Source organism: Patagioenas fasciata, chromosome 6 (genome assembly GCF_037038585.1).
Source record: "Patagioenas fasciata isolate bPatFas1 chromosome 6, bPatFas1.hap1, whole genome shotgun sequence".
NCBI classification, from domain to species: Eukaryota; Metazoa; Chordata; class Aves; order Columbiformes; family Columbidae; genus Patagioenas; species Patagioenas fasciata.
In genome coordinates this window covers 37,729,028-37,752,384 of record NC_092525.1, presented here as the reverse complement: position 1 = coordinate 37,752,384, position 23,357 = coordinate 37,729,028, and the positions used below count along the sequence as shown (strand labels likewise).

Below are 23,357 nucleotides of genomic sequence, written 5' to 3'. Positions count from 1 at the left end.
GCGAGATCAAACACATTCATTACCATTTAATTTCAAAGATCCAAAAGCTAAAGATGACACTCTTCAGCACAACAGCCTTAACGAGGGCTTAGGCAACCCAGTTAAGGCAGTTTAGGTCAAGAGAGCAGAGTCTGGAGGACAAAGCTCCCTGGGAACGGAACCCAGCCCAGACCAGGCTTGGTCTGGGCAGTTCCTGGCAGGTCAAAGCACAGGGCTGGCGAGCTCTGACCTCACCTGCTTCTCACTCGCTCAGCTGCTCTGCCTGCCCCAGAATTAGGCTGGGCTGATGCACATGAGCCCTCCCCCCAAAATCGCCTTTCCCAGAGCTCAGGTCCCTCCATTCCACTGCCAGCAACGCTCCAGTCAAGACCCACAGGCTTGGGCAAGCGCCTGGGGCCGCCGGCAGCGTCAGCAGCCTCGCACAGGCTGTTTGTGCTGAACACAGGGCCCGGGCCCTACCTTGTGCTGAGGCTCCTCAGCAGTGGCGGTGGGAGGGACGATGGTGACGGTGCTGTCCCCAGAGCTCCCACCTGGAGCAGGTTTGGGCTGCGCGTTGACGGGGGTGCTGTGGGCGCTCACCCCCAAGCCCAGGAACGGCCTAGGGGGGAAAAGAAAGCACAACAGAGCTGGGCTGAGCAAAGCTGTCACTTGCTTCAACAATCTGACCTGCTGTTGTGTTTTCCTATCTCGAGTGGCCTATTGCTTGTGTGTGTATAGCAAATTAGACTCTATCCTTATTTGCTCTGTTTTGCTGCTGCAAATTTGAATTGAATTTATAATCCCGCACTAAAATTGTTCCTTTGTCTGACAGCTTAGGGTTATTTCTGAAGTCTTTAGACGATAACCCTCATGGCTAATTACACCAATAGAAAGAGACAACAGAAATACATATTTTTAGCTGACGGTGTCTCCTCACAGCACTGCAGTGCTCTGGATCCCCAGCCAGGTTTGTCAGCTGGTGTTCGATTTATTCCAGTTCATATTCACACACCAAACCCCCTCCCCGTTGTACTCACAGGCTGAATCTCTTCACCACGCTCTTCTGAGCTCTGCCCGATGCGGTGCTCTTGTCAGCTGCTCCTTCGATTTCACGTGACAGACGGAAACTGCAGAACAGGCAATACCATTAGTGAAATATCTCAGAGTGGCCGTATTTGAGAAGCCCTGGGTCACTCCCACGTCCCAGAGGGTTCATCCCCACAAGGAGGAGCGCAGCTCTGTGCGTGTGTATTTCCACTCTCCGGGAGCAGCTCCTGGCAGCGCAGAGCTCAAGGCTGAGAGAACCTGAACCTGCCTGCGGGGGAAGAAAAGCTGCTTCGCCAGCCGGGCTGAGACCCTACCTCTCCTCATCACTTAAATGCCGCTGCCTCCTAAACCACTGCACGAATTTCTCATCTTGTGCCATGCAATAGCTGTTACATGAGGACTGCAACAGCTTAATCTGTGTGATTACTTCAAACTCCTAAGAAAACAAATAATAAATTAGGAATTCTAATTAGAAAAACAAAGCCAGTCTCGTTAATACACTAAACACACGCAGCAACAGATCCAGGACAATCTGAGTTGGACCCGCGGGTCGGTTTCAGTTGAAGAAGTGACTATTTCGAGAACCACTGTTTCAAACGCTGCAACTCTGCAGCTCACCCTTCCCGTCACCCCTGCGTGGCCAGAGTGGCGCCGAGAGAGGAATCCCGCTCTGTACGTAGGTGGTTCTCAGGCACTAAGCAAGGGAAAGAACGAGAGGTGCCTGTGATGACAGCAGAGCCTGATCCTCCCCGGCTCTGTGCACTCACACTTGGCCCAGGGGAACACAAAACGCTGCCCCCAACGTGTGACTGGAACGCGCTGCTCTTCCCTCACTCCGCTTGCACACACACTTGCCCAAAATAATTCTGTCCGAGATCTGGCGCGACTGCCCTCGGACAGAGGAAACCCCGGCACCTTCGCTCCTACTGATCTCTGACCAACAAGGCTCAGGCTGGAAGGCAACGCGCAGCCTTGATTTCTCGGTCCCAGGTACCCGCTCCGCTCTCTGCACCTTTTACCCACAACTATTTACTGCAGCACAAGGAAGATGGTCACAGACTGTATCTTGTGGCCAGCAAAGGTCTCACGCCAGCAGGTCTGATTCGCTCCCAGCACACAGAACGCGCTCGTGTAACGTGTCCCCGTGAACACCAAACGGGGGGAACGTGCCCCAGACGTAAATCCCGTGGCAGCGAGTGCCCTGCAGCTCCTCTTCCCCTGCTGCCCCCATCTAAAAGGAATTTCTCTTTCCGCTCTGCCCCTCACAGCCCGGCAGAGGTTCACAGCGTGCCGGGGACTGTTCCTTCCTCACCCTCTGAGTAACGTGAGCGCCTGTTGGATACGCTCGAGCAAAGACAACAGGCCTCCCCAAGAGAACGCTCTAGCAGAGAGCGTCAGGCACTAACGATCACAGAACAGTCACCGTTCCACTTACCCTTCGCCGCTTCTCAAAATTGATCAGGCCGCCCTGTTGGAAGGACAGAGAAGGGATCAGAGGAGAAGAGCACAGGCTCGGCTGGACTTAATCACAAACAGGATGAAGTAGCGACACCAAGGGAAAGGCCAGAGCTGCCCTGACCAAAGGCCTCTACAAAGACCTATTTCCAGCTCTAGGATAAACCACTGCGCTCGTATACCTGAGTCTATTTAAATAGAGTCCTCCATTTTTAAGAACTGCACTAGCACCCAGTGGAAGATGCAGGAGCAGACTGCAAGGGAGGGAGGATATTTAGGATTCCAAAAATTGCCCCAAATTACCTCGAGATAGTCCTGAAGGGCTGTGTCCAGCATGACAAGGTCTGTTAGGAAGGTACCCAGGTAAGGTACCGTGCCTTGTGTGACTCCCTGCAAACGGTCAGAGCAATGGTGGATTAACTGACTGAGAAGTAATAATAATAATACTAATTAGAATTCTCCTGTGGAAGCAAACAAAATACAACTCGTCTGCTTCACCAAACAGCACTCCTGTAAATGATGCTTTCATGACATCATCGTTGGTATCTCAGCCAGCAGTTCATGTCTGCACAGAGCGGTATATAAGCCAAAGCGCTCATTCGTAACTCCTCTGTGTCAAATCTCGCTGTGCGGCACCTCTCGCCCCAGCAGAAAAGCCGGGATTTACAGACCCGTCTTCCCCAAAGCACCACATACGGGAGCTCATTGGTTAGGAACAGGGCTGAGCTCGGCTTTGGGTGAGATCACAACCTGGCAACTCAAGCTAATTCCCACCTTCATCAGCAGCTCCCTGCTCATCGCAAAGTTGTCAGAGTCGGAGAAGATTTCTGAAAGCTCCTCGAACATCAGCATTGTGTCCCTGTACAGGAAAAGATTAAATCATTTAAGTTGTTTGTAAGCACTCTGAATCAGACCAGGGTACTATTTTTTTCTCAACAATCGTTAACAGTTGGGCACAGAAAAGATAAAAGCACCAAAACACATCCAGTGACACACTGCACAGCCTTACTTTGGAACGCAGGCCCAGGTCTTCTTCAGGCGATAAACTGAGGTGGACTGCAAGGCGGAAACAATGGCCTTCAGAGACGAAAAGTTGTTCAGGACCCTACATTGCTGTGAAAGGAGCGGTTAGAAACACAGGAGCGTTAAACGTCAGCATCACCAATAGTCAGAGCTCTTCTGTCTGCCCCGTGTCCTGCTTGCTGCACATTCTCCCTGCTAAGCGGGCAGCTCTACAAATACTAAGCATCAAAAATATCACTGACCAACAACCCCCCTGTCCCCTCCCAGCTCCACAGCACCCGCACAAGGAACGTGAAACAGTCGTGAATAAACGCTTTACACGTGCGATACGGATCCACTTCTCCAAGATCTTCGCTCGCTGCTGTGTCTTTAGTTCTTTGCTCTCCAGGATGGTGCTGAGCACGCAGTTGGTGACGGCATTGAACTGCGAGATGGTGGCTCTGATGCTCTGTGCCAGCTGTTTGTTCTCCTTCTTGTCCCTTCGGGACCAGATGCAGCCCAGGCAGTGGTGGGGCACAACGTTCTGGAAGAGTGTCTAGAGGGAAACAGAGGTGTCCAACTCAGCCTGGATCGCTACTGCCCACAGCAAGAAATGCATGGTTACAGTACAAACTGCATCTGAATCTAATATGGTATTAAAAGGGAAATATTGGTTTTCTCTTATTTTAAAATATACACTTTGCTATAACTCTTTAGGCCTGACGCCCTAAAAGAACTGTCAGATAAACTGTCCTAGCAAAATAACAGACACCTTTCTATCACTTACTTTACCAAGGGGAAAGATTTCTATATAGTGATATTTTTGAAGGAGATTGATACAAATAAGCCAAATCGAATACTACAGTTACAAAGTATTTATACATCTTCAGGTGAGGTAGCCTAAGATACAGTCAAAATACGCTATTTCTGAAGGGTCAAATATTAAACTTTGCAAAAGAGGCCACACAGCCTACATTCACACTGTAAAAAAAAAGACAAACACCTTCAGAAGAACTGAACGAAAAGCCCAATCAATGAAGCAAGTTTGGATAACCAAGTTAAGTTAAAAAACAAACAGACAAACAAACAATGAGAAGCCCAGAACTATTTCCCCGAGCATTTCAAGTAACACGTATGATCTACGCACCGCGTCCATGTATGTCAGCTGTTCTGCCATCAGGTCTTCTTGGAACAATGAGAATTCTTCTGGGCCGCTGATCTGCAGTTCCTCTTCCTCATCCGGGTTGCAGGGAGAAAGGCTGTGGAACGCGTCTGGCCAGCGGGGAAAACACGAGTCAGTGAATTTATACAGAACACAAGTAATCAAAGCAGATATTTGGAAAATCACTACATAGAAGAGCAGAACATGCAAAGGGACCTGCCTGGGGTAACGGCCTCACTGTGCTGCATATTTTAGAGAAGGACCCGAAGATTAAATGGGCAAAGAGAAGGCAGAAGAAAAAGAAACAGGGAGAACTGAGCTGTTCAGGGTCCCTTACCTGAGAAGTGCCTTGACATATTCACTAACCATTCTTTGGGAAGAAAAAACCTACCAACCCCCCCCCAACAACTCCTTATTAACACTGCAGAACTTTGATAATCTACTTGTCAGCATTTATGCATTCTATAGTCTGAAAAACAGCTGAACTGCAAAGAGACAAGACTGCAATTATACCCCCAAAATATTACGCTGAGAATGCTCTTATGTCCACGTTTCAAGGGAAGAGGAGGAGAAGGGAGCGAGACCAGTTGGAAAGTCAAAACATGCTTTGCTAGTACTACTGATGAGGAGAGAAAGTAATGCAAAATATACAAAACCAATCGTGGCTCCAGTAGCTGCAGGACAGGCCCCCGGATGGCCTGGGTTGGACTTGGCAGTAAACCAGAGCTGGATTCAGGGCTGCAGGGCCTGGAACCAGGCCTAGGATGGCAGGCAGGCTCCTCTTCAGGTGCCGGCCATGGACGAGGACAGTGAGACCCTGGTGATCTCCCAGTTCCAGACGCTGCACAACGTGGAAAACCTACCGAGCTGGTCACTTTGGGTCCCCTGTTCTGGCCACCCCTCCCGGCAAGTCCGCCCCTCTCACGGGATGTGCAGAATTGATCAGCAGCCTTGGCTGCCGCAGCACTAAGTCTAAACCTGGGCCTTTTCTGCACACCAGTCCTACCGTTATGCGCTCCAGAGCCAACGGGGACAGAAAAACACGCAGCCAATGTGAGAATAATGCATGTAGAAGAACTTAGTCCCCCTACTAAGGCTGGAAGTTGATTCCAGTTCTCATTCACATACCACGTGAGTCCTTACGAATTTTCGGCTCACGGCACAGGAAGCTTTGTGCCCTGGATAAGGGGACATGTCAGGCTTGACGCTGGGAGAACACAGAGACAGCAGAGAAAGGTACTTTACCATCATTCTCCCGTTCTTCTTTCCGGAACTCCTCCAGGAGGTTCTGCGCCTTCTTCTCCAGGTCAGAGCCAGGCATGTTCTTCTTCAGATAACTCAGCACCTTCTGCAGACACACGTAGTCGGGTGGCTCTCGGAAATCGTCAGCACACTGGTCAAGCCAGGTTTGTAAAATCGATGCCATCGCACTGTGAGCAAATTCAGAGAGAACACATGGGTTGTATGCAGCAGTTATTGATGCAATCGCATGGATCTGTACCTAATATAACAACAGGAACACTGAGACATTCATCCCCCACGTGAAGGCAGTACGGACACTTCCGTGAGCACAGAATTTAATTTGTTCTTTTTATGCAAGAAATGTTATTAATACTTCATAGGAAACTAAAGGCTGCTTCTTCAATTACACCTTGATAAACCAGCGCAGTCATTCAAAATCATTAAAGATTTTCTCTGCGTTGTATTATTGGATGTTATGAGACAGCTGATACCCGGCCTTTACACAAGCCCCTTGAAGCAAACAGGGCTGTGAATTGTCACAGGAAACAACAGCTCTGCTGCCCACTTCCCGCTCCAGCACCGAACCCTGACTGGGGCTCGCTGGGCGCTGCAAAACCAAACTTACGTCCTGAGCACTGTACTGGATCCGGGGGAATTCTGGTTTCCATGTTCTTCAGAGCCCGAGATCTCCAGGTTTCCGTATCTGAAAAAATGAGATGGCTGTTTAGAGGAACCTCTACTGAGCAACCCAAAGCACGTAATCCATATACAATTGGCATAAACATATAGATATTGGCATATTCATATACGATTGGCATGAAGACAAGGGCTTCATGCTGGACAATTCCACCGTGGCTGGGGAGCTGTGGCAGAGATGAAGGGTTTGCACATATCCCCCGTGCACTGGTCTTTTATTAAGGGACAAGTTGTATTGGTTTTCTTGTGTCGGTCCCAGTTTGGCTCCTTAGCGGTCAGACCACGCATGCTTTCCCCACTTGGCGCTTAAGCTTTAATGAGATTTGGGATGTGGGTAGCGTGCATTCACACATGGTGTGTTTATGCTGAAATCCTGAACTTTGCAGGATTCTTTTCTGTCAACATCCCCCTGTCGTGTATAATAAATGACGGCTCAGTTTCCATTCTGTCCCGGCTCTCACCTGTCCAGGAGCAGCTCCAGGACTGTGCTGGTGGAAGCAAAGGCCCTGTACGTGGAGAGGAAGATGTTGATGTATGTGAAGTCATTATCGGCAAAGGCCGTCGGAAGCGTCTCCACCAGTTTTTCCAAAGTTCCAGCTTTCAGGGCCCTGCTTTTGCACGTCTCGTCCGGGCTGACAGTGTGTTCTGCAGGTAACTGGTCCCCTTCAGCCTACAAAGTGGAAACAAAGACAAAGCACAAAACTCAGACAGAAGCCAGAGCCCCGACACAGCCTGCACAATGAAACACAGATTCCATTCCACCTTTTCACAGGAATAGTCCATCTCTAGTTACTAAACAATTTTGTCAGTTTGGGCTCTCCAAACACCAAATGCTGTATCAAATACTGGAGGACAATAAAGACATTTTTTATTTAAACAGGCAAGTGTTGCCAGTGCTTAGGCTGTAATCTCATGGTTGGCTTTGAAACTGACCATTCTCTCAGAACAGGGCCAACCATTCAAAAACCCCGGATGCTTTCTTAGCATCAAGAAGTTGAAGAAAGGTTTATTAGACTTCTTGTAGCATGAAAGATCGAAGTTCCTTCACCTACTGGTACCTCGAGAAGAAGCTACTAAGCAAGATTTCAAGCTTCTCAGTACTTAAAGGAATTGGTAATAAAGCCCAACTCACTCAAAATGAACAAAAACTGTTGTATTCCTTTCAACATGGGTTCTATGAAATTTGCAGTTAGAGCTGCATTTCTCTCAGACACATCCAATACCAGCCAACACTTTTCAGCTGAAAAGCCTCCAAATCACTCTACAAATGCAGCATCACTAAAAACTCTTCCCATCAGCTGGGAAATGTACCACAGGTCAAAAATACTTTCTAATATTTCTCCTGGTAAAAACAGGAGGCAGAGATGGGAAATCTGCCGCTCAAAGTCTCTATACTACCAATCTGGACACTACACCAAAGCAAGTTCTTATATTATTGCCTTGGATCCTGAAGAAAATGTAGAAACATCGCAACATAACACGAAAGTTCTACCCACCTCCTGACCCTGTGGCTCAAACTGCCACAGCTGCACTGATTGCAATGAAGTGAGGACACTTTAATCAGCTGGGGGCTTGGCCACCATGCCAGCTTTACTTACCCCGAGCCATCTTGCTCCTTCGCTGTCAGTCTGCTGGATCTGCGCTCTTCTCAGGCTGTCGCAGTCAACAGCTCCTTCTTGTGTGTCTTCAGCTCCATCCTCAGTTGTGCTCTGCCAGGAAAAGGGCCAAGAGAAACAAGTCAGAGAGAAAGGAACATGGTCCCTGCACAAGCGCAGGCTGCAGACACCAGCGTGCCAGCACCAGGATCTCACAACACCTCAACAACGCTCACTTCAGTTGCCACTTTTTAGCTGCCTTCAGTTACCTGGGGCTTTTTGGGCTTTTAACTGAAAGCACAGAGGAGCTGAGTGCACAACTTACTGCACAAGCCAATGAAAGAGGTAAGAATTAAACCAGAGAGCCCAGATCTCCTGAACCCCAGCACTAACAGCTACTGTATTAACATGCTGATACACGCTGAGGAGCAAAGCACTAGAGAACTGAAAATAGACATAACAATTGACTTTAGAAATAGATATACTGGTCCCCCTGCAACCACATAATGTTTGTTCTTCATATATAACACTTGAATAATTAAAGTTTCAGGGCTATACTGAGTACCACAGCCTTAAGCACAGCAACAACTCAGTTAGAAAGGATCTGAGTGCAGTGCAACCAAATCCTGGTTTGGGGAAGTCGGGGTTTGGGTTTTTTTGGGGGGTTGCTTTTCTGTTTGTTTTTACCTCTTTTATCTCTAAAATAGCCCTATGTCATATAGAACTGTCTGTGCACCAGTGACTTGCCTCTTGAACGCTCTGTGGAACCTCCACATCTTCCCCAGGTTGGTTCCTCACATTTTCTTCCAGGCTTTCTGGAGTCTCCACGTCTTCTACGGTTGGCTCGCTTGGAGTCTCCTCTGTGCACTCTGCAGTCTCGGTGTCTTCCTCTGTTGCCTTGGTTAGACTGTTCTCAATGCGCTCTGGAGCTTCTGCATCTTCATCTGTTATCTTGCTGAGAGTGTTCTCGATGCGCTCAGGAGTCTTCGCATCTTCTTCTCTTATCTTGCTTGTAGTCTCGTCAATGTGGTCTGGAGTCTCTGCATCTTCCTCTCTTGTCTTCCTTACTGTCTGCTCAAAGATCTCTGGACTCTCATCAACGCGCTCTGGAGTCTTCTCAATATGCACTGGAGTCTCCACTTCTTCCTTGGTTGGCTTGGTCAGGATCTCCTCAAGGCTGTGCAGAGACTCCACATCTTCCTCATGTCTCTTCCGCCTGGGTGTCCTCCTCTTCGGTCTGCTCCAACATCTCCAAAGAGACAGGTTCCGAAAGGGGAAGTTCCGAGCCTGTTAGAAAACAACGGAAAAACAGTTTTGAATCACAGATAGCAACACATTTACTTTTAACGTCCTTGCAAAAGTTCCAGGACAAGATCACATGAACCCTGAACTTTAGGCACTATTACAATGCAAAAAATAGACTGTACAACAGGATCATAGAATCATTTTGGTTGGAAGAGACCATTGAGTGAACTGTTAAGCCACCCCTGGCACTGCCCCATGTCCCTCAGAACCTCATCTATGTGCCTTTTAAACCCCTCCAGGGATGGTGACTCCACCACTGCCCTGGGCAGCCTGTTCCAATGTTTAATAACCCTTTCTCAGAACTACAGAATCACAGAAAGTTAGGGACTGGAAGGGACCTGGAAAGCTCATCCAGGCCAATCCCCCCATGGAGCAGGAACACCCAGCTGAAGTTCCACAGGAAGGTGTCCAGGCGGGTTTGAATGTCTGCAGAGAAGGAGACTCCACAACCTCCCTGGGCAGCCTGGGCCAGGCTCTGCCACCCTCACCATGAAGAAGTTCCTTGAAATTTAAGTGGAATCTTTTGTGTTCCAGTTTGCACCCATTACCCCTTGTCCTGTCACTGGTTGTCACTGAGAAGAGCCTGGCTTCATCCTCCTGACACTCACCCTTTAGATATCTGTAAATATTAATGTGGTCACCCCTCAGTCTCTTCCAAGCTCCAGAGCCCCAGCTCCCTCAGCCTTTCCTCACACGGGAGATGCTCCACTCCCTTCAGCATCTTGGTGGCTGCGCTGGACTCTCTCCAGCAGTTCCCTGCCCTTCTGGAACTGAGGGGCCACAACTGGACACAATATTCCAGGTGCGGTCTCCCCAGGGCAGAGCAGAGGGGCAGGAGAACCTCTCTGACCTACTGACCACCCCCTTCTAACCCACCCCAGGTACCATTGGCTTCCTGGCCACAAGGGCCCAGTGCTGGCTCATGGTCACCCTGCTGTCCCCAGGACCCCCAGGTCCCTTTCCCCTACACTGCTCATTCCCCAGCTTACACTGGAACCTGGGGTTGTTCCTACCCAGATGCAAGACTCTACACCTTCCCTTGTTATATTTCATTAAATTTTTCCCTGCCCAGCTCTCCAGCCTGTCCAGGTCTCTGGATGGCAGCACAGCCTCTGGTGTATCAGCCACTCCTCCCAGCTTGGTGTCACCAGCAAGCTTGCTGATAGGACACTCTAGTCCCTCATCCAAATCATTGATGAATTTACTGAATAATACAGGCCCCGGCACTGACCCCTGAGGCACTGCATGAGATCCAGGCCTCCAACTGGACTCTGCCCCATTGACCACGACTCTCTGGCTTCTTCCCCTCAGCCAGTTCGCAGTCACCTCACTGCCCGGTCACCCAGACCGCACTCCCTCCCGTTTCTGGGAGGAAATGTTCCCAATAGCCAACCTGAGCCTCCCCCGCCCAACTGGAGGCCGTTTCCTCCCGTCCCGTCACTTGTGCAGGCACCAACTCCATTCTCTCGCCACTCGGAGCTGCCCCCACACCCCCGGCCCCGTGTCCCCCGCGGCCCCGGGGGAGGGCGGGCGGCGGGGCCCGGCTCGCTCATACCCGTCCGCAGCAGGGCCCGCAGCTGATCCCGCACATGGCGCTGTGTCCGCGTCCGCAGGCAGGGCTGCTGCCGGCTCCGCCAGCCCCGCACTCCGCTCTCTCTCGCACCGACCGCTCGCCCCGACGCCAACGGCGGCGACGGCTCCGCGAGCACCGCGGCGACCGGACGCGGCCTCGAGGCGGCACGTGCCGCCCGCAGCCGGCCAATCGCAGCTCGCCGCCGCTCCGCGCGCGCCCCCTTGCCCCGCCCTCAGCCCGCCCGCAGTCCGAGCCCTTGCTCAGCCGGACAAAGCGCCGGGACCGGGACAGACGGACCGAGCTGGGAGCGTGGGCATCGAACTGTGCGTGGAACACAACTTGTGCTGCGGCAGAGCCCCGGGCGAGCGCTCCCGGAGCTGCTTCACGCACACGCACCACACGCTGGGATTTTACTCCTGGCCCTTGCAAACGCAAACCAGACCCGCACTGCCTGACCAACACCTCCTGCACTTCATTCGTTTGTTGCCCTCCAGCAGGCTCCGCCAGACACACGTAAACAGTGATATTTTTAAAAATTATTACCCCGAAAGAAGGGACCTTAGATGACTGGGTTGCCAGAAATATCCATTACAATATTAATAATTAAGAACTAAGTGAGGTTGATATTGCACAACCTTTGCAAGTATATTTATTTTTTAGTATATCTGCTCAGATGAAAAAGCTAAAATGAGAAAATAATACTAAAAGCTAGGGATGGTTTTTAGGGAATGTATGTTCTCAATTTTCTATATGTAGTTGCTGCATTTTGGAATGGATTATGCCTAACACTAATATAGTAGTTACTTTAAATCATTATTGGTGGGAGGGAATCATGTTTGGTCTTTCATTAAAACATAAAGAACAGGAATATTGAAAAACATGCCTGCTTGTGAACGTCTTTATTACACAGTCATGACACCAGAGATTGCACTGAGCTGTGCACACACAGACACGTAGCAGCCAGGTCAGGTGCAAACGATACCGGCATGCTCAGACACATGAGCTGCAAGGCCCAGCGCTCCGGAGGGACATTAACTTACATTCTGTGGGCATGCAGGATGCATATGAGGATGTGGAAAAAAAAAATAAAGAGAACAGATAATAATCCCAAATACCTGCAACGGGAACACCAGCCTCTGGCCTATGAAACAGTGAAGTCCTTATAATGCCCATCTGCCCCAGTTCGGCTGCACAGAGAATTAAAAAAAAAAAGTAAATGGCCAGGTAGCTGCCACCCTTATCATTAAAGAAAAGAAAAAGCCTTCTTCCAAGGCTAAGACAAGATGTTCTAAACTCAGGGCTTTTTTTTTTTCCTCCATCATCATAATTAGTACCCTGAAAAGAAAGACAAAGAATGAAGAGATTTATTTAGAACAACTGCATATGACTCATTGAACCTGCAGATCCACTAGGATAGATAACTTCTAGGCAGATAATTCTAAATACAGCTTCCATGAGAACAGATTCACATCATGGTATTTTTAATGTCTTCTCTTAGGAATGCTACCCACAGATAAGGCTGATGGTTTTAAGTTAACATGGGAACGCGATCTTTAAGTTTCCAGCGCTAATGAGCAACCAACCAATATTCTGTACAGCAGTTCTAAGGACTCCAGTCTAGTCGTCAGCCTAAGCTACCCCTATATAACTCGATATTAACTCTTCCATATGACTGGCAGCACGCTACATTTAAACACCACTGTACTGAAAACAGCGTCAATCCTCTCATTCCTCAGAATGAAAGGTTATTTCACTATTCAGAACAACTTTCTTAAAGCCCCTGATCATTAAACAGAATTTTCTTCTTGAATCCTGTAAACCACCGTGATTTGATATCCCACGTTGTGGGACAGAACCTGGGTAGCACCACACAAGACTCAAACCTGGGAGACAGGAACAAACATCATTTCTGTACCTGCTTTAGCCGAGATTAAAACAGGCAAAACTCAGGTCAAACAGCCCCCAAAGGCAGGAAGGGCCAAAGTAACTCAACAAAGAGTAATCTGTTCCATCCTCCCAGCCCAGCCATGGGCGCATCTGAACACCAGGAGGCGGCAAGTTTTACATTTTACAACACAAAAGAACGATGCTAAAAGATCGTGCTGTATATTCCTTGTCTAAGACTTTAGCTTCACTTTTGTAATAAGAGCTTCAAAGCAAGTTCAAAAGATCAATTGTAGGTTTGGGGGGGGGAGGGGGTGGCTGTGGATCTTTCCCTTGATTCTCCTGCTATCTTGAATTCCCTTTTCACTAAAATTGAATTCTCCGTTACTCTTTTGATAAGACTGCCATCTGGTGGCATTTGCTGTTTTTAAAAATTGAGCAGTTGAGAAGTAATTTCCTAATTAAAATTAATACAATACCTACTACTACTGTAGTAACAAGAGTCTACTCCTAATTACGTTAACTGTTAGTCTTCACATGCATGGTCCACTTCTTGTGCAAATACTTTGCACAAAAGGTCAGGTTACACTGTCCAAAAGGGATCGCCCCTCATCTAATTGCCAGGAAATACAACAGGAGTCACCAGCCATTCCTGAGCTCTTCACTGTCACTCAGAGATGAACATTTGAATCCTCTCACTGCACAGCTACAAAGGAATCTCACTCGTCTTGAAGCCTCCACCAGCAGATCACTGCTTCTGACCAGCAGGTTGAGTCCCAACTTGTTCCAGCACAACTGATCTGACAGATTCACATGCTCCAAGTTGTATCACAGCTCAGACACACTCACCTCATTACTTTTGCTAAACAGTGAGATGCTGGTAACGCAGGATTGCAATAAATGCGTGTTTTCGGACTGCTTCAAAACAACAGAAAGCAAAATCCGTAGCATTTGAATGTCATGAGTATCCTAACACCACATTCAGAAAGGCAATTAAAAGCAAAACCCCAAGAATGTTTGAGTATTACAAGGTCCATTTCTTCTTTTCATGTAAAAATCACACAAATATTTCAAAATAAATTTGAAACTGAACTGCACGTCCATAAATATATTATATTATATTATATTATATTATATTATATTATATTATATTATATTATATTATATTATATTATATTATATTATATTATATTATATTATATTATATATTATATATTATATTATATTATATATTATATTATATTATATTATATTATATTATAATCTTCAGTCCTCCCTTTTTCACCACAACTTCAAATACCAGAAAAGCACCATAACCACTCCTACCAAATATCAAATCTAAAGCTGTCCTTACTAACACCTGGTGATAGAACCAAAACCAAAAAGTCTCTCAGTTTGCTCAGGGTCTATTTCACTTGCAGGTAGCACAGTCAGTGAAACTGCCCTGGAACTTCTCATACACCATCAGCTGATTCTCCACCTCAACTCCAGTCCATTCAGCAAGTTACACGACACAGAGTCCTAACTCATCTAGGGCTGGAGACAAGATGAAAATTATCTGGATATAAACAGAGCAGCACAGGGTATCAATCTGGTGAGAATTCATTCCAGTCTATAATCCTCAACTAATCAGTAAAGGAGAGGAGGCCCCAGGGAATTCTCCAGTATGGTTTTGCAATGAAGCTCCCGAGGGCTTTGTATTCAATTTTAAGGTTAACTTGAAACTGCAGAAAGAAATAAACTGCCATATACGACTGAAAGAGAAGCACTTTAGCAATACCTGTAGTAGAAGGGTCTAAAACGAGGTGCAGAGATGGCAGATTTGTTTGGCCTGCTGACCCATCTCCTGCCTCGCTGGAACCTTCTCGGAGAGCAGGGAAATTGTCCTGGTCTTTTTCCGAATCGCTCAGTATCTCTTCCATTGCCATCTCCAGCTGATCATATCCATTTGAAAATACCTGTAAGGAGGAGCAGATGACATTTTTTAAACTTACTCGTAGTTTCACTTTCACTATTATTTTCCAAACATATAGTCTTACTCGATGCAAAAGTTAAGAAACTTTACTGAACAAGACAGCACACCAAGAATCAACAAAATTAAATCAAACATAATCCATTGTCCCATCCTATTACAAATAATGCACGTATTGTCACTGCTAATCCAACAATCATCCACCTAAAAACTGTAGACCTCTCTTAAGAAAACAGGTTTGTGTGTTTAGATTCTCCATTCAGAACAAATATCAACAGACTTTCTATAGATTAAAGAAAATCTTCCTTTCTTAGTCATATCCAATCCAATTGTCTCACACATAGGAGGGGTGCAAGCCCAAGGAAGTGTCAAGAACATGGTAAGACCCAGTCCCCAGGGAAAAAAAAAATACAGCCTTTGACAAGTACTAGCTTTGCAGATCAAACAAAAGCCATGGCCCTTAATAAAGTTGCATCATGGATTCTACCTCCAGGTCTCTTGCCTCTTTCCAAACGTAATTAGTGTTTAAAACAGACGGAAATCATTGGTTGTAAATAAGTGCCAAACGGTTTTGCAAAAACAGACTAAGTACTTATTGTCATTTCAAGGGGAACAAATTCCTATTGTTCCAAGTGGACCCAAACCAGTAAATCAGCTACTGCAACTCAAGTGGGCAAATTTGTAATTAACCAATCAACTGTCATCAAAATGCTAAAATATTCTGCTGTTTAGAGGTAGAAAGCTTTTAGAAAAGGTCTTAGTCATGCCTAGAGTAGCACTAAAGAGGAAACCTAAATTAAAAACTCAAAACCAAGACCCTCTGTGGCCTATTCCTATGCAGCCTAATTACATGCTTTTAAGATATCAATATTCAGAGTCTCAGGTCCCTACACAAAGAATATTTCCCAAGCTTTAATCTGAAGCTCAGCCTTTGAAAATAACTTTTTAGTCCTTTACTAATGTATAAAGCCACAGAATACTAACAAAGCTGATGCCCAAAGAAGTTATTAAAAGAAAAACTGAACTGCCAGTTTTGGACAGGTTTGCTTAATCTGAGATGTTAATTTCACTGATAAAAAGCAAGTACAAAAATTGTCTCCTCAAGCACACACACATATCTTTAACTAAATATTCCAAAGAAATTGCAATCTTTTGACCAATACAAATCCTACTACACATTTAATATAATCATAAACTTTTAGCTGAAGTTCTTCATATTTTGCAGAAGCATCCTCCGATTGCTGATAAACCAGGACAAATTCTTCATTGATTAATCTGGATACAGTTTCAGGAATCCTACTGGCATTGCTAAATGATGTTTTGACTTCCATGTCAGGTCAGTATTCTTCTCCTATGACAAGAACCTACCAAAGAAGGAAAAATATTAAATAATTAGTTTTGAAGCTGTAATCATTATGTTAATAGGGCAACATGAAGCTATTGTGGGATACTGTAACACCTGAAGTTATATGAAAGTACTATACTATATTCTGAAGAATAATTTTTCAAAAACTGCATATCAAAGTGTATGCTCTCCACACGAAAACATATTTAGCAACCGATTATAGCAGAGTTGTTTTTATTACCCTTTAGATCTATAGGTGATGAAGTCAAAGGTGATAGTAAATCACAATCACATACTCCTCAGCAAATTTTTCTGAATCAACCTGCAGAGTTAAAATTAACCACTCCACTTCAAAGCAAAAATAATGTTCTTAATTCTTTATCATCTTAGCTCACATGTTACTTTCCTAAGCTCGATGAAAGGCTGCTGTAGGAAAATGTGATGGGACAATGTTATGAAGGAAAATAACACATTTCAACCTAAGTACTGCTGGAGGAAGGAAAGGTAAAAGAGGGTCATGCTTCTGCTTTTTGTTGAGACAGAGAAGAAAAGAAAATAAATCAAGGCGCTAAAGTGCAAGATAAAGAGGTGGCTGCACATGGCACTTGGCAGAGGCTCTGGGCCCTCTCCAGAGGGGATTCAGAACCCAAAAGAATGGTTATTTCAGCAGAGGGCACCAGAACAACAAGTACGTGGTAATGACTCTGACTTGGTCTGCACACTGAACATTAAACCTCTCATATCTTCACAGTATAGCACCAAAGAACTGCAAAAAGTTTTACAAATTTTAAACACATCTAATAATGTTTAGTGGTTATATAGTATCATTTGCTTGAGTGAACCAAGTGGTTAATAGTGAAGCATCCATGGAAGACTACTAATTTCACGCTTGTGCCCATCACATTCCTTTTTATCACTCAAGCTTCTGTTGTCTAAAGGAAATCTAAACCTTACATGTTATGGTTGAGATACTTTTGTCAGTGCAATTTTACAAAAGTGCAGGAATTTTAGGTTTTGTTAACATCATGATCAAGCACAATAAAGTGCTAAAGATTTTCTTTTTTGTTATCTTTTGGTTTATATGATATACACAAGAATCTTGGCTGTGTGAAGTAATAAGGATATTTTCTTAAATGTCTGCAGGAAAAGTATTTAATTCTTGCCTTTCATTCTGATATCACAAGTTTCAAAATGAGCAATTTTCCGTTTTTATCAGCTTTGCAGGTCATATAGCTAACTCAAATAGCAAACTGAAACATTGCCAACACATAAAAACCCCCTTTCTTTTTATGAAGACAGCTATTCTGTTTCCACAGTTTTAAATGGAAAGAATAATATACAAATTGAACCATAAGATGATACAATTTGACAGTTACACTGTTATTTTACCTATTTCTCTCAGTCATACAGGCTAACATGTGGATTCATTTCTAATGCATAATCTGAAGAAAATTACTAGGGTGGCCACAAATGTAAAATCCTAGAACCATGCCCACGCAGTATTCCCTTTTGGAAGGAGAGAACAAAAAGAAAAAGAAGCAATGGAAAATTGAGACGCTGAAAAGAGATATGAATACAGTGATCCTAGAAGCAAATACTGTTTCGTGTTTCCTAAGCTAAAGCAATATGTCATGCAAGAAGAAGTGCTGCATAACTGGGGAAAGCAGACATTAAAAATAATCTAGGCATCTTATGGGATAAGTTCCCAAGAGAGAACAAGCTCATCTACAAATTTCTGAACTTATTTTAAAATCCAGAACAAAAATACTGTGATGGAGGCCTAAAATGGGGGTTGAGATTTAAAGCACTCACCCTTGCAATGCTACTTAACAAGAACCACAAGTCATTTCAGATCCTACTTCTTTAAATTGAAACAATGCAGTACCATGGTAAACTATGTTGTAGTTGTTGGTAGCAAGTAAATACTGGTAACAGAATTCACTAAGTGGGAGCAGAATTAAATGTTCAGGGAAAAATTAAGCTACCTGAAAACGAAAACCGTTCGGCAATATAGGAACCGTGTATAGGAGCCACATGTAAGAAGTGGTAGAAGTCTCTAGATTGGAGTATTAAAACCCAGGCTGAACAAAACACCCGAATGATGCGCCCTGTACAATCACCTGCTTTAAACCAGGACACAAGAGGATTCACTCAGGCCTGGGCCAGTTCTAGTTTTTGTGGCTTTAAACCAAGTTTGCAGAGCACACCTTCCATTTCAGCTCCCAGTGCCGATTCCTATGTCTGAACAAGATACTCAGAAGTCCAGCGAGGTTCACATTTCTAGCATAACACTTCAGAGAGGAGTCTGCAAAATATGGCAATTGCCGATTGAGAATTTTATGTGTTATATACAGTTTTAAATTAGAAAAATAGGATGAAGACGATAATTAAATTGATTGGGAACAATGTGCAGAGCTACTACTTACTTCATCTCCAAGAGGGAAGACTAATTAGACAGGACTATCACAATTCAGATTTTTTTGTTAACAAAGTATGCTGCAATTTGCCAAATGGTTACATGAAAGATTGTGCTGCAGGACAAAGACTCTTACATAATTTATACAGTCATTAAGAACAAGTGGTATTCATGTTTCATTGGGGAATTGTAGGAAATATTACAATGCCAACAGAATGGTAAAAATATAATAATGTGCTAATCTATGATGAACCTTGATTTCCGAATCTAAGTATGATGTTCTTGATTAAATCGTTCATCCAGATATTTTATTACGTAATGATGGTACTAAAGATTCTGATGCTTACAAATATTGCTTGGTTTAGATTTCTGTTTGTAGACTTCTAAATCTTTCCTGATAATCTTCTCGAAATAACAGTAAACCAGCCATAATGCTTAAGATTCACACTTAACTAAGCTTCCCAATTTATAACCCTTATGTAACTCTCAGTAGGTTAAACGTGTTTTTTGTAAAGATTGAAGCCTTCTGTGTTCATAACATCTCAAATACCTGTGAATATGGCATAAAACCCCTGTTTTCAGAAACTGATTTAATAGCTGTTCTGAATATTATTTTATTCAAGCATTAATCCTTGATAAGCATTATGTTAAATTGTTTTGGTGGAAAAGACTAAACAATAGAGACTATTTGATAAAACTGAGACAAATAACACATTTCACTATTCTCACTTTTTTTGTAAAGTTAACATGAACATCTGTCTGCAATCCATAAAAGAATCCAAAATAGGAGCTGAAGATTAACCTCACCCTGTGTAGTTTTTCCCTTCTATCTAGGAGCTCTGTTACGTGTTCCCATGTTTCTGTCTCCATGCCACAGCCCTGTTTCCTTTTGCAGGTCGTTCTCAAGCCTCTGTCTCTGGTCGCTCCTGACCCGACATCGCGCTGTTCCAATGGCACCTCCATGTCGTGCAGTCCCCTGCAGCTCAGGTGCTGAACTGACAGCACAGGGTGTGCTCCTCACAGGCTATAAAGTGTTGGGAATTGCGGTGATTCCATGTGCAGCATCCCGCACAGCGATCTCCCGCCAGCACCGACCCCGCTGAGCCTGCAGCGGGGCACGTCCAGATGAAACCTGCGGGGAATGGGATGGGAACACCGAACTCCTTTCTTGTTGGCAAATTAGGAAACATATTTGGATAAACTCCTTAGCATTTTACAGCACAGTTCATGTTTTCATAAAGCAGGAATCAGTTCAACGCTACCTTGAAATATCCTGATGTTAAATAATTAGTTTCAAAGTACTTCAAAACTGTCAGTACGTGCTAACTACACGCAGCAAGTCTTCAGGAACACTCGTAAGATATTTCAGAACTTAAATGTTTTCAGTAGCCCAAGTGCAGTTCAGACACTGTGTGATACAGGAGGGCTTGGCGGGGCCCCAACATCTTACCTGGGGTGCTGGTTAAGGGCAAAGATGAATTAAATATGACCTGCAGCAAAGAAACCTACGGGCAAACTTCTCCAGCACCAGCGCCACTTCTGGCTCTGGGGACAGAGCAACGGGGTCTTCGCCTTGCACAGCCACCTACGTGAGAACAGCATTCACGTCTGGTTTAGTCCCTCTAAGCAAGGAAATAACCCAGCCCCAGCGCTCTGCGGTTCGCTGGCGGGAGGCAGCACGGCGGGAAAGGAGCGGGAACCGCAGCGAACCCCGAGCAGAGGCCGCCCCGCCCGCTGCGGGCGCTGAGGGACGGAAAATGGCGGGCGGGGCCCTGGGGGATCCCGGCACAGGTCGCTCGTCAGGCTGCACCGGGGGTGTGAACACCCTCCACCTGCACCCCACAGCCTCGCTGCGCCCGCCGTGACCACTGGTGACGAGAAAATGAGGTGAAAGGAAAACAAAACACACCCAAAAGGCAAGAAAGGATGGGGGGAACACGCTCGGTCCCTCACATGAGCTCACAACACGCTCCCCACGGCGGGCGGCGGCACTACAGCCCGGGAGCGCCATCTCTCACCCCACCAAACCCTCCCAGCACTCCTGACCGTGACTCGGCTGTTTCTGCCGGTCCGGTCCCGCCCCACCTGCTCGGGAGGGCGGGCGCAGGAAGGGGCGGGCGGCAGCGGTGCAGGAGGTAGGCGGTGCGGGGAGGAGAGGCAGCCGGCGCACAAGATGGCCGCTGCTGCAGCCGCGGCGGCCGAGGGGCGGCGGGCGGCGGTGGGGGAGCCCTGGGGCCCGCGGGTGCTGGAGGAGCAGGGCGCTGTGGCCGCCCCCGTGTGTCGCAGCTGAGGGGGCCGGTGGCCGCTGCGGGGAGCCCGGCCCGTGTGGTGAGTGCGCTGTCTGCTCTGCCTCCCGCTGCCGGGCTGGGCTGTGGGGAACAATGGCGCTGGGCTCGGGGGCGCTGGCAGGAGGGCTCCGCTGCCCTTCCTGGGGATGGTGAACGGGGGGGGCGGGCGCTGCTGTCGCCAGTGAGGCCTGTGCCGCTGCCGGCCTCGCTAGGCCTCAGGCTGCTGCCGGGCTCGATTTCCGAGCTCCCCGGAGGGAGGGAGCTGCGGCGGCCCCGCGCCCGGTGCAGGAGAGGCGGAGGGGGCGGGCAGGGCCCGGCGGGTGGGTCCGACCTGGGCGGGTGGCGAGCGGCGGCCTCGGCGAAGCGGGGACAGGCGGCTTTTGTGTGCGGCCTGCGCCTGCTGTTGTTTTTCCAGGGGCTCTGCGTGCTTGGAAAGAAGAGAAAACTCATCCTCGCGTCGCACTCGGCACAATTCAACCAGCAGCGCGGGGGGCAATATGATTATTTCCCGCGGTCGCTGTGGGGGACACCTCTGGGTTGTCGCTCTTTTGTCTGTTGCGCCTGAGGGGAGAGTGAGGTGCCCCCCGGGAGAAACCGCGATCAAACAAAACAGCGACTCCGCTTCCTTTCACTCGCTTTTCGCCCTGGTGTTGTTTTTATCTGTTGGATAGGTGAGGTATCTTGCCGGGAGTGCAGTGTTGGTCTGCCTGCGTGTTAATGTGGTTGGGAACGTCCTGGTGTCAGTTTTTGTCCTCAAAAGCCGTTGTGAGGCCTGTGCCGTTTAAAAATGGGGAACTGATGCCGTTTTGTTTTGTTTTTCTTTCCCTAGGAACTGCGGGTTTTTAATTTTCTATGCGTGTATATGGCTTTTTCCTCAGAGTAGCTCTCTTATTGTTTTAATTTCATTTAAGTGTGAGCTAAAAATCTTGAATTTCTCCAGTGGTAGATGTTTTCCGTGTGTTTTTACTATATTGAAAATTGCTGAAGTGAAAAAAAAAAACAAAAAAAAACCAACCACAAAACAAACAACAAAACAAAAAAACCCAAAAAAACAACAACAAAGAAACACAGGCAAAAACAATTAAAAGCTCCAAGGTAACCTGGACTATTGCAGAGCTTTAATCATTGTAACTGGTGTACCAATGTTATTCTCTAATGGCTCTGCTTGGAAAGAAATGCTCTTGTTAAATTCAGCATGTATACTCTGTTTGCATCTTGGAGCAATAGAGTTGTTAGATAACACAGAAATACTATGAAGCAGAAATGAGTATGTTCCTAGACTTACCTTTTTTGCCTGCTTTAGGCTTACAAGGATGTCAAGGGTGTTGGTTTTTTAATCAACTTTAAATGTCTGTATTTCTGTGTTTGAAGTCAATGAAGCTAAAAAGAGACTTCATAGTTGTATAAATAACCCAATGTTCCTAGGAGGAGTGTGTGCCTGCTGGATGGTTTCTGAGCTTTACCACTAGCACTATGGCTTTCTTCAGTCTATTGATACACGGTGTTGATATGAAATTATAGTTTCTATTGACATAAATAGAAGCAGACATTATCAATTAGGCACCTTTTATTTTTCCTGCAATAGCTTATTTCTTTACCTTCCTGTGCTAGAAAAGGTTCTGTCAAAGCAGACAGCTTGACAGGCTCTTCGGGGGGAGATTTAGAAATGTTGGTGCCATCAGTGCGGTCTGTCTTTGACAACCAGAGGGTTGAGTGTTGAGCTTGTCAATCACTTCTGAGCAGCACTGACCTTAATGGGGAGAAGTTACTTGTATGTTTTCTGGTGTGGTGGATGTTGTTGGGTTTTGTTTGTTTGTTTTTGGGTTTGCTTTATGTTTTTGTCAGCTTTGTATCCAAAGTAGCTCAATTTAAAGCAAAATATTTCTGAATCTTACAATGAGACTATTGCATGCTGGTAATGGTTTTAAAAACCAGTGTTTCACTGGACAAGTGGAGGCGTAAATCCAGAAATTGCATATGTTAATATGTCAGAGTTTAACTTGTATCTTAGGACATGTATATTATTATATAAAGGTGGCCATGCTAAAGCAGATGAACAGCAGTTAATAGGATTGCATTCTGCTCTGTTGCCAGCAATTGACCAGCAATCTGGGCAGAAACCATTATCAATTTTGTTGAATTAAGTGTAGCAGAAGCTGAGATTCTGTGAGTGTATATATTAAAATATTGACTTAATTGCTTTATATGTGGTTCAGAGATCTTGGGTGATGCTGATGGCAGTTGCCTCTGATAATGATGGCAAAGACCAACATCCCTTTTTAATTAGGGTCTGTATTTCATAACTAACCAGTGCCGTAAAATCATGTTTCGTGGTACTTAGGGAACTGACCTTTCCCATTGTGTAATATGAATTAATATGTATTAATTTGAAGGAT

At 46.0% G+C, this 23,357-nt stretch overlaps 2 protein-coding genes and 1 pseudogene across 15 annotated transcripts in view; 1 reads left to right on the top strand and 2 right to left on the bottom strand.

The window, feature by feature from the left end:
- Positions 1 to 5,576: 5,576 nt before the first annotated feature.
- On the bottom strand, positions 5,577 to 6,587 carry LOC139828236 (ral guanine nucleotide dissociation stimulator-like 1 pseudogene; annotated as a pseudogene).
- Positions 6,588 to 8,931: 2,344 nt separating this feature from the next.
- Positions 8,932 to 20,825, bottom strand: LOC136104041 (rab GTPase-activating protein 1-like). 7 transcript variants are annotated; one of them, XM_071810566.1, is made up of 5 exons: positions 19,481 to 20,825; positions 18,378 to 18,562; positions 16,109 to 16,276; positions 14,721 to 14,898; positions 8,932 to 9,465 (listed from the first exon to the last, which is right to left on the bottom strand). In XM_071810566.1, the coding sequence occupies exons 3-5, from the start codon at positions 16,241 to 16,243 to the stop codon at positions 9,380 to 9,382; spliced, it is 399 nt and encodes a 132-aa protein (XP_071666667.1). In that variant the 5' UTR covers positions 16,244 to 16,276; positions 18,378 to 18,562; positions 19,481 to 20,825; the 3' UTR covers positions 8,932 to 9,379. The 7 variants fall into 7 exon arrangements, 1 of the variants encoding a protein (XP_071666667.1); XR_011739822.1 differs by lacking the exon at positions 8,932 to 9,465 and adding an exon at positions 11,958 to 12,391 and having other exon boundaries at positions 14,721 to 16,276; positions 19,481 to 19,805; positions 20,124 to 20,825; XR_011739824.1 differs by lacking the exon at positions 8,932 to 9,465 and adding an exon at positions 11,958 to 12,391 and having other exon boundaries at positions 14,721 to 16,276; positions 19,481 to 20,258; positions 20,583 to 20,825.
- Positions 20,826 to 20,868: 43 nt separating this feature from the next.
- RC3H1 (ring finger and CCCH-type domains 1) overlaps positions 20,869 to 23,357 on the top strand; it is a 61,066-nt gene continuing 58,577 nt past the window's right edge. For 5 of the 8 annotated variants that reach the window (XM_065841734.2, XM_065841736.2, XM_065841737.2 and 2 more), the window contains exon 1: positions 20,869 to 21,001. The gene's annotated coding sequence lies outside the window, so the exon portion shown is untranslated. The remainder of the gene's footprint in view (positions 21,002 to 23,357) is intronic. The other 3 variants (XM_065841739.2, XM_065841738.2, XM_065841735.2) reach the window with 1 other exon arrangement.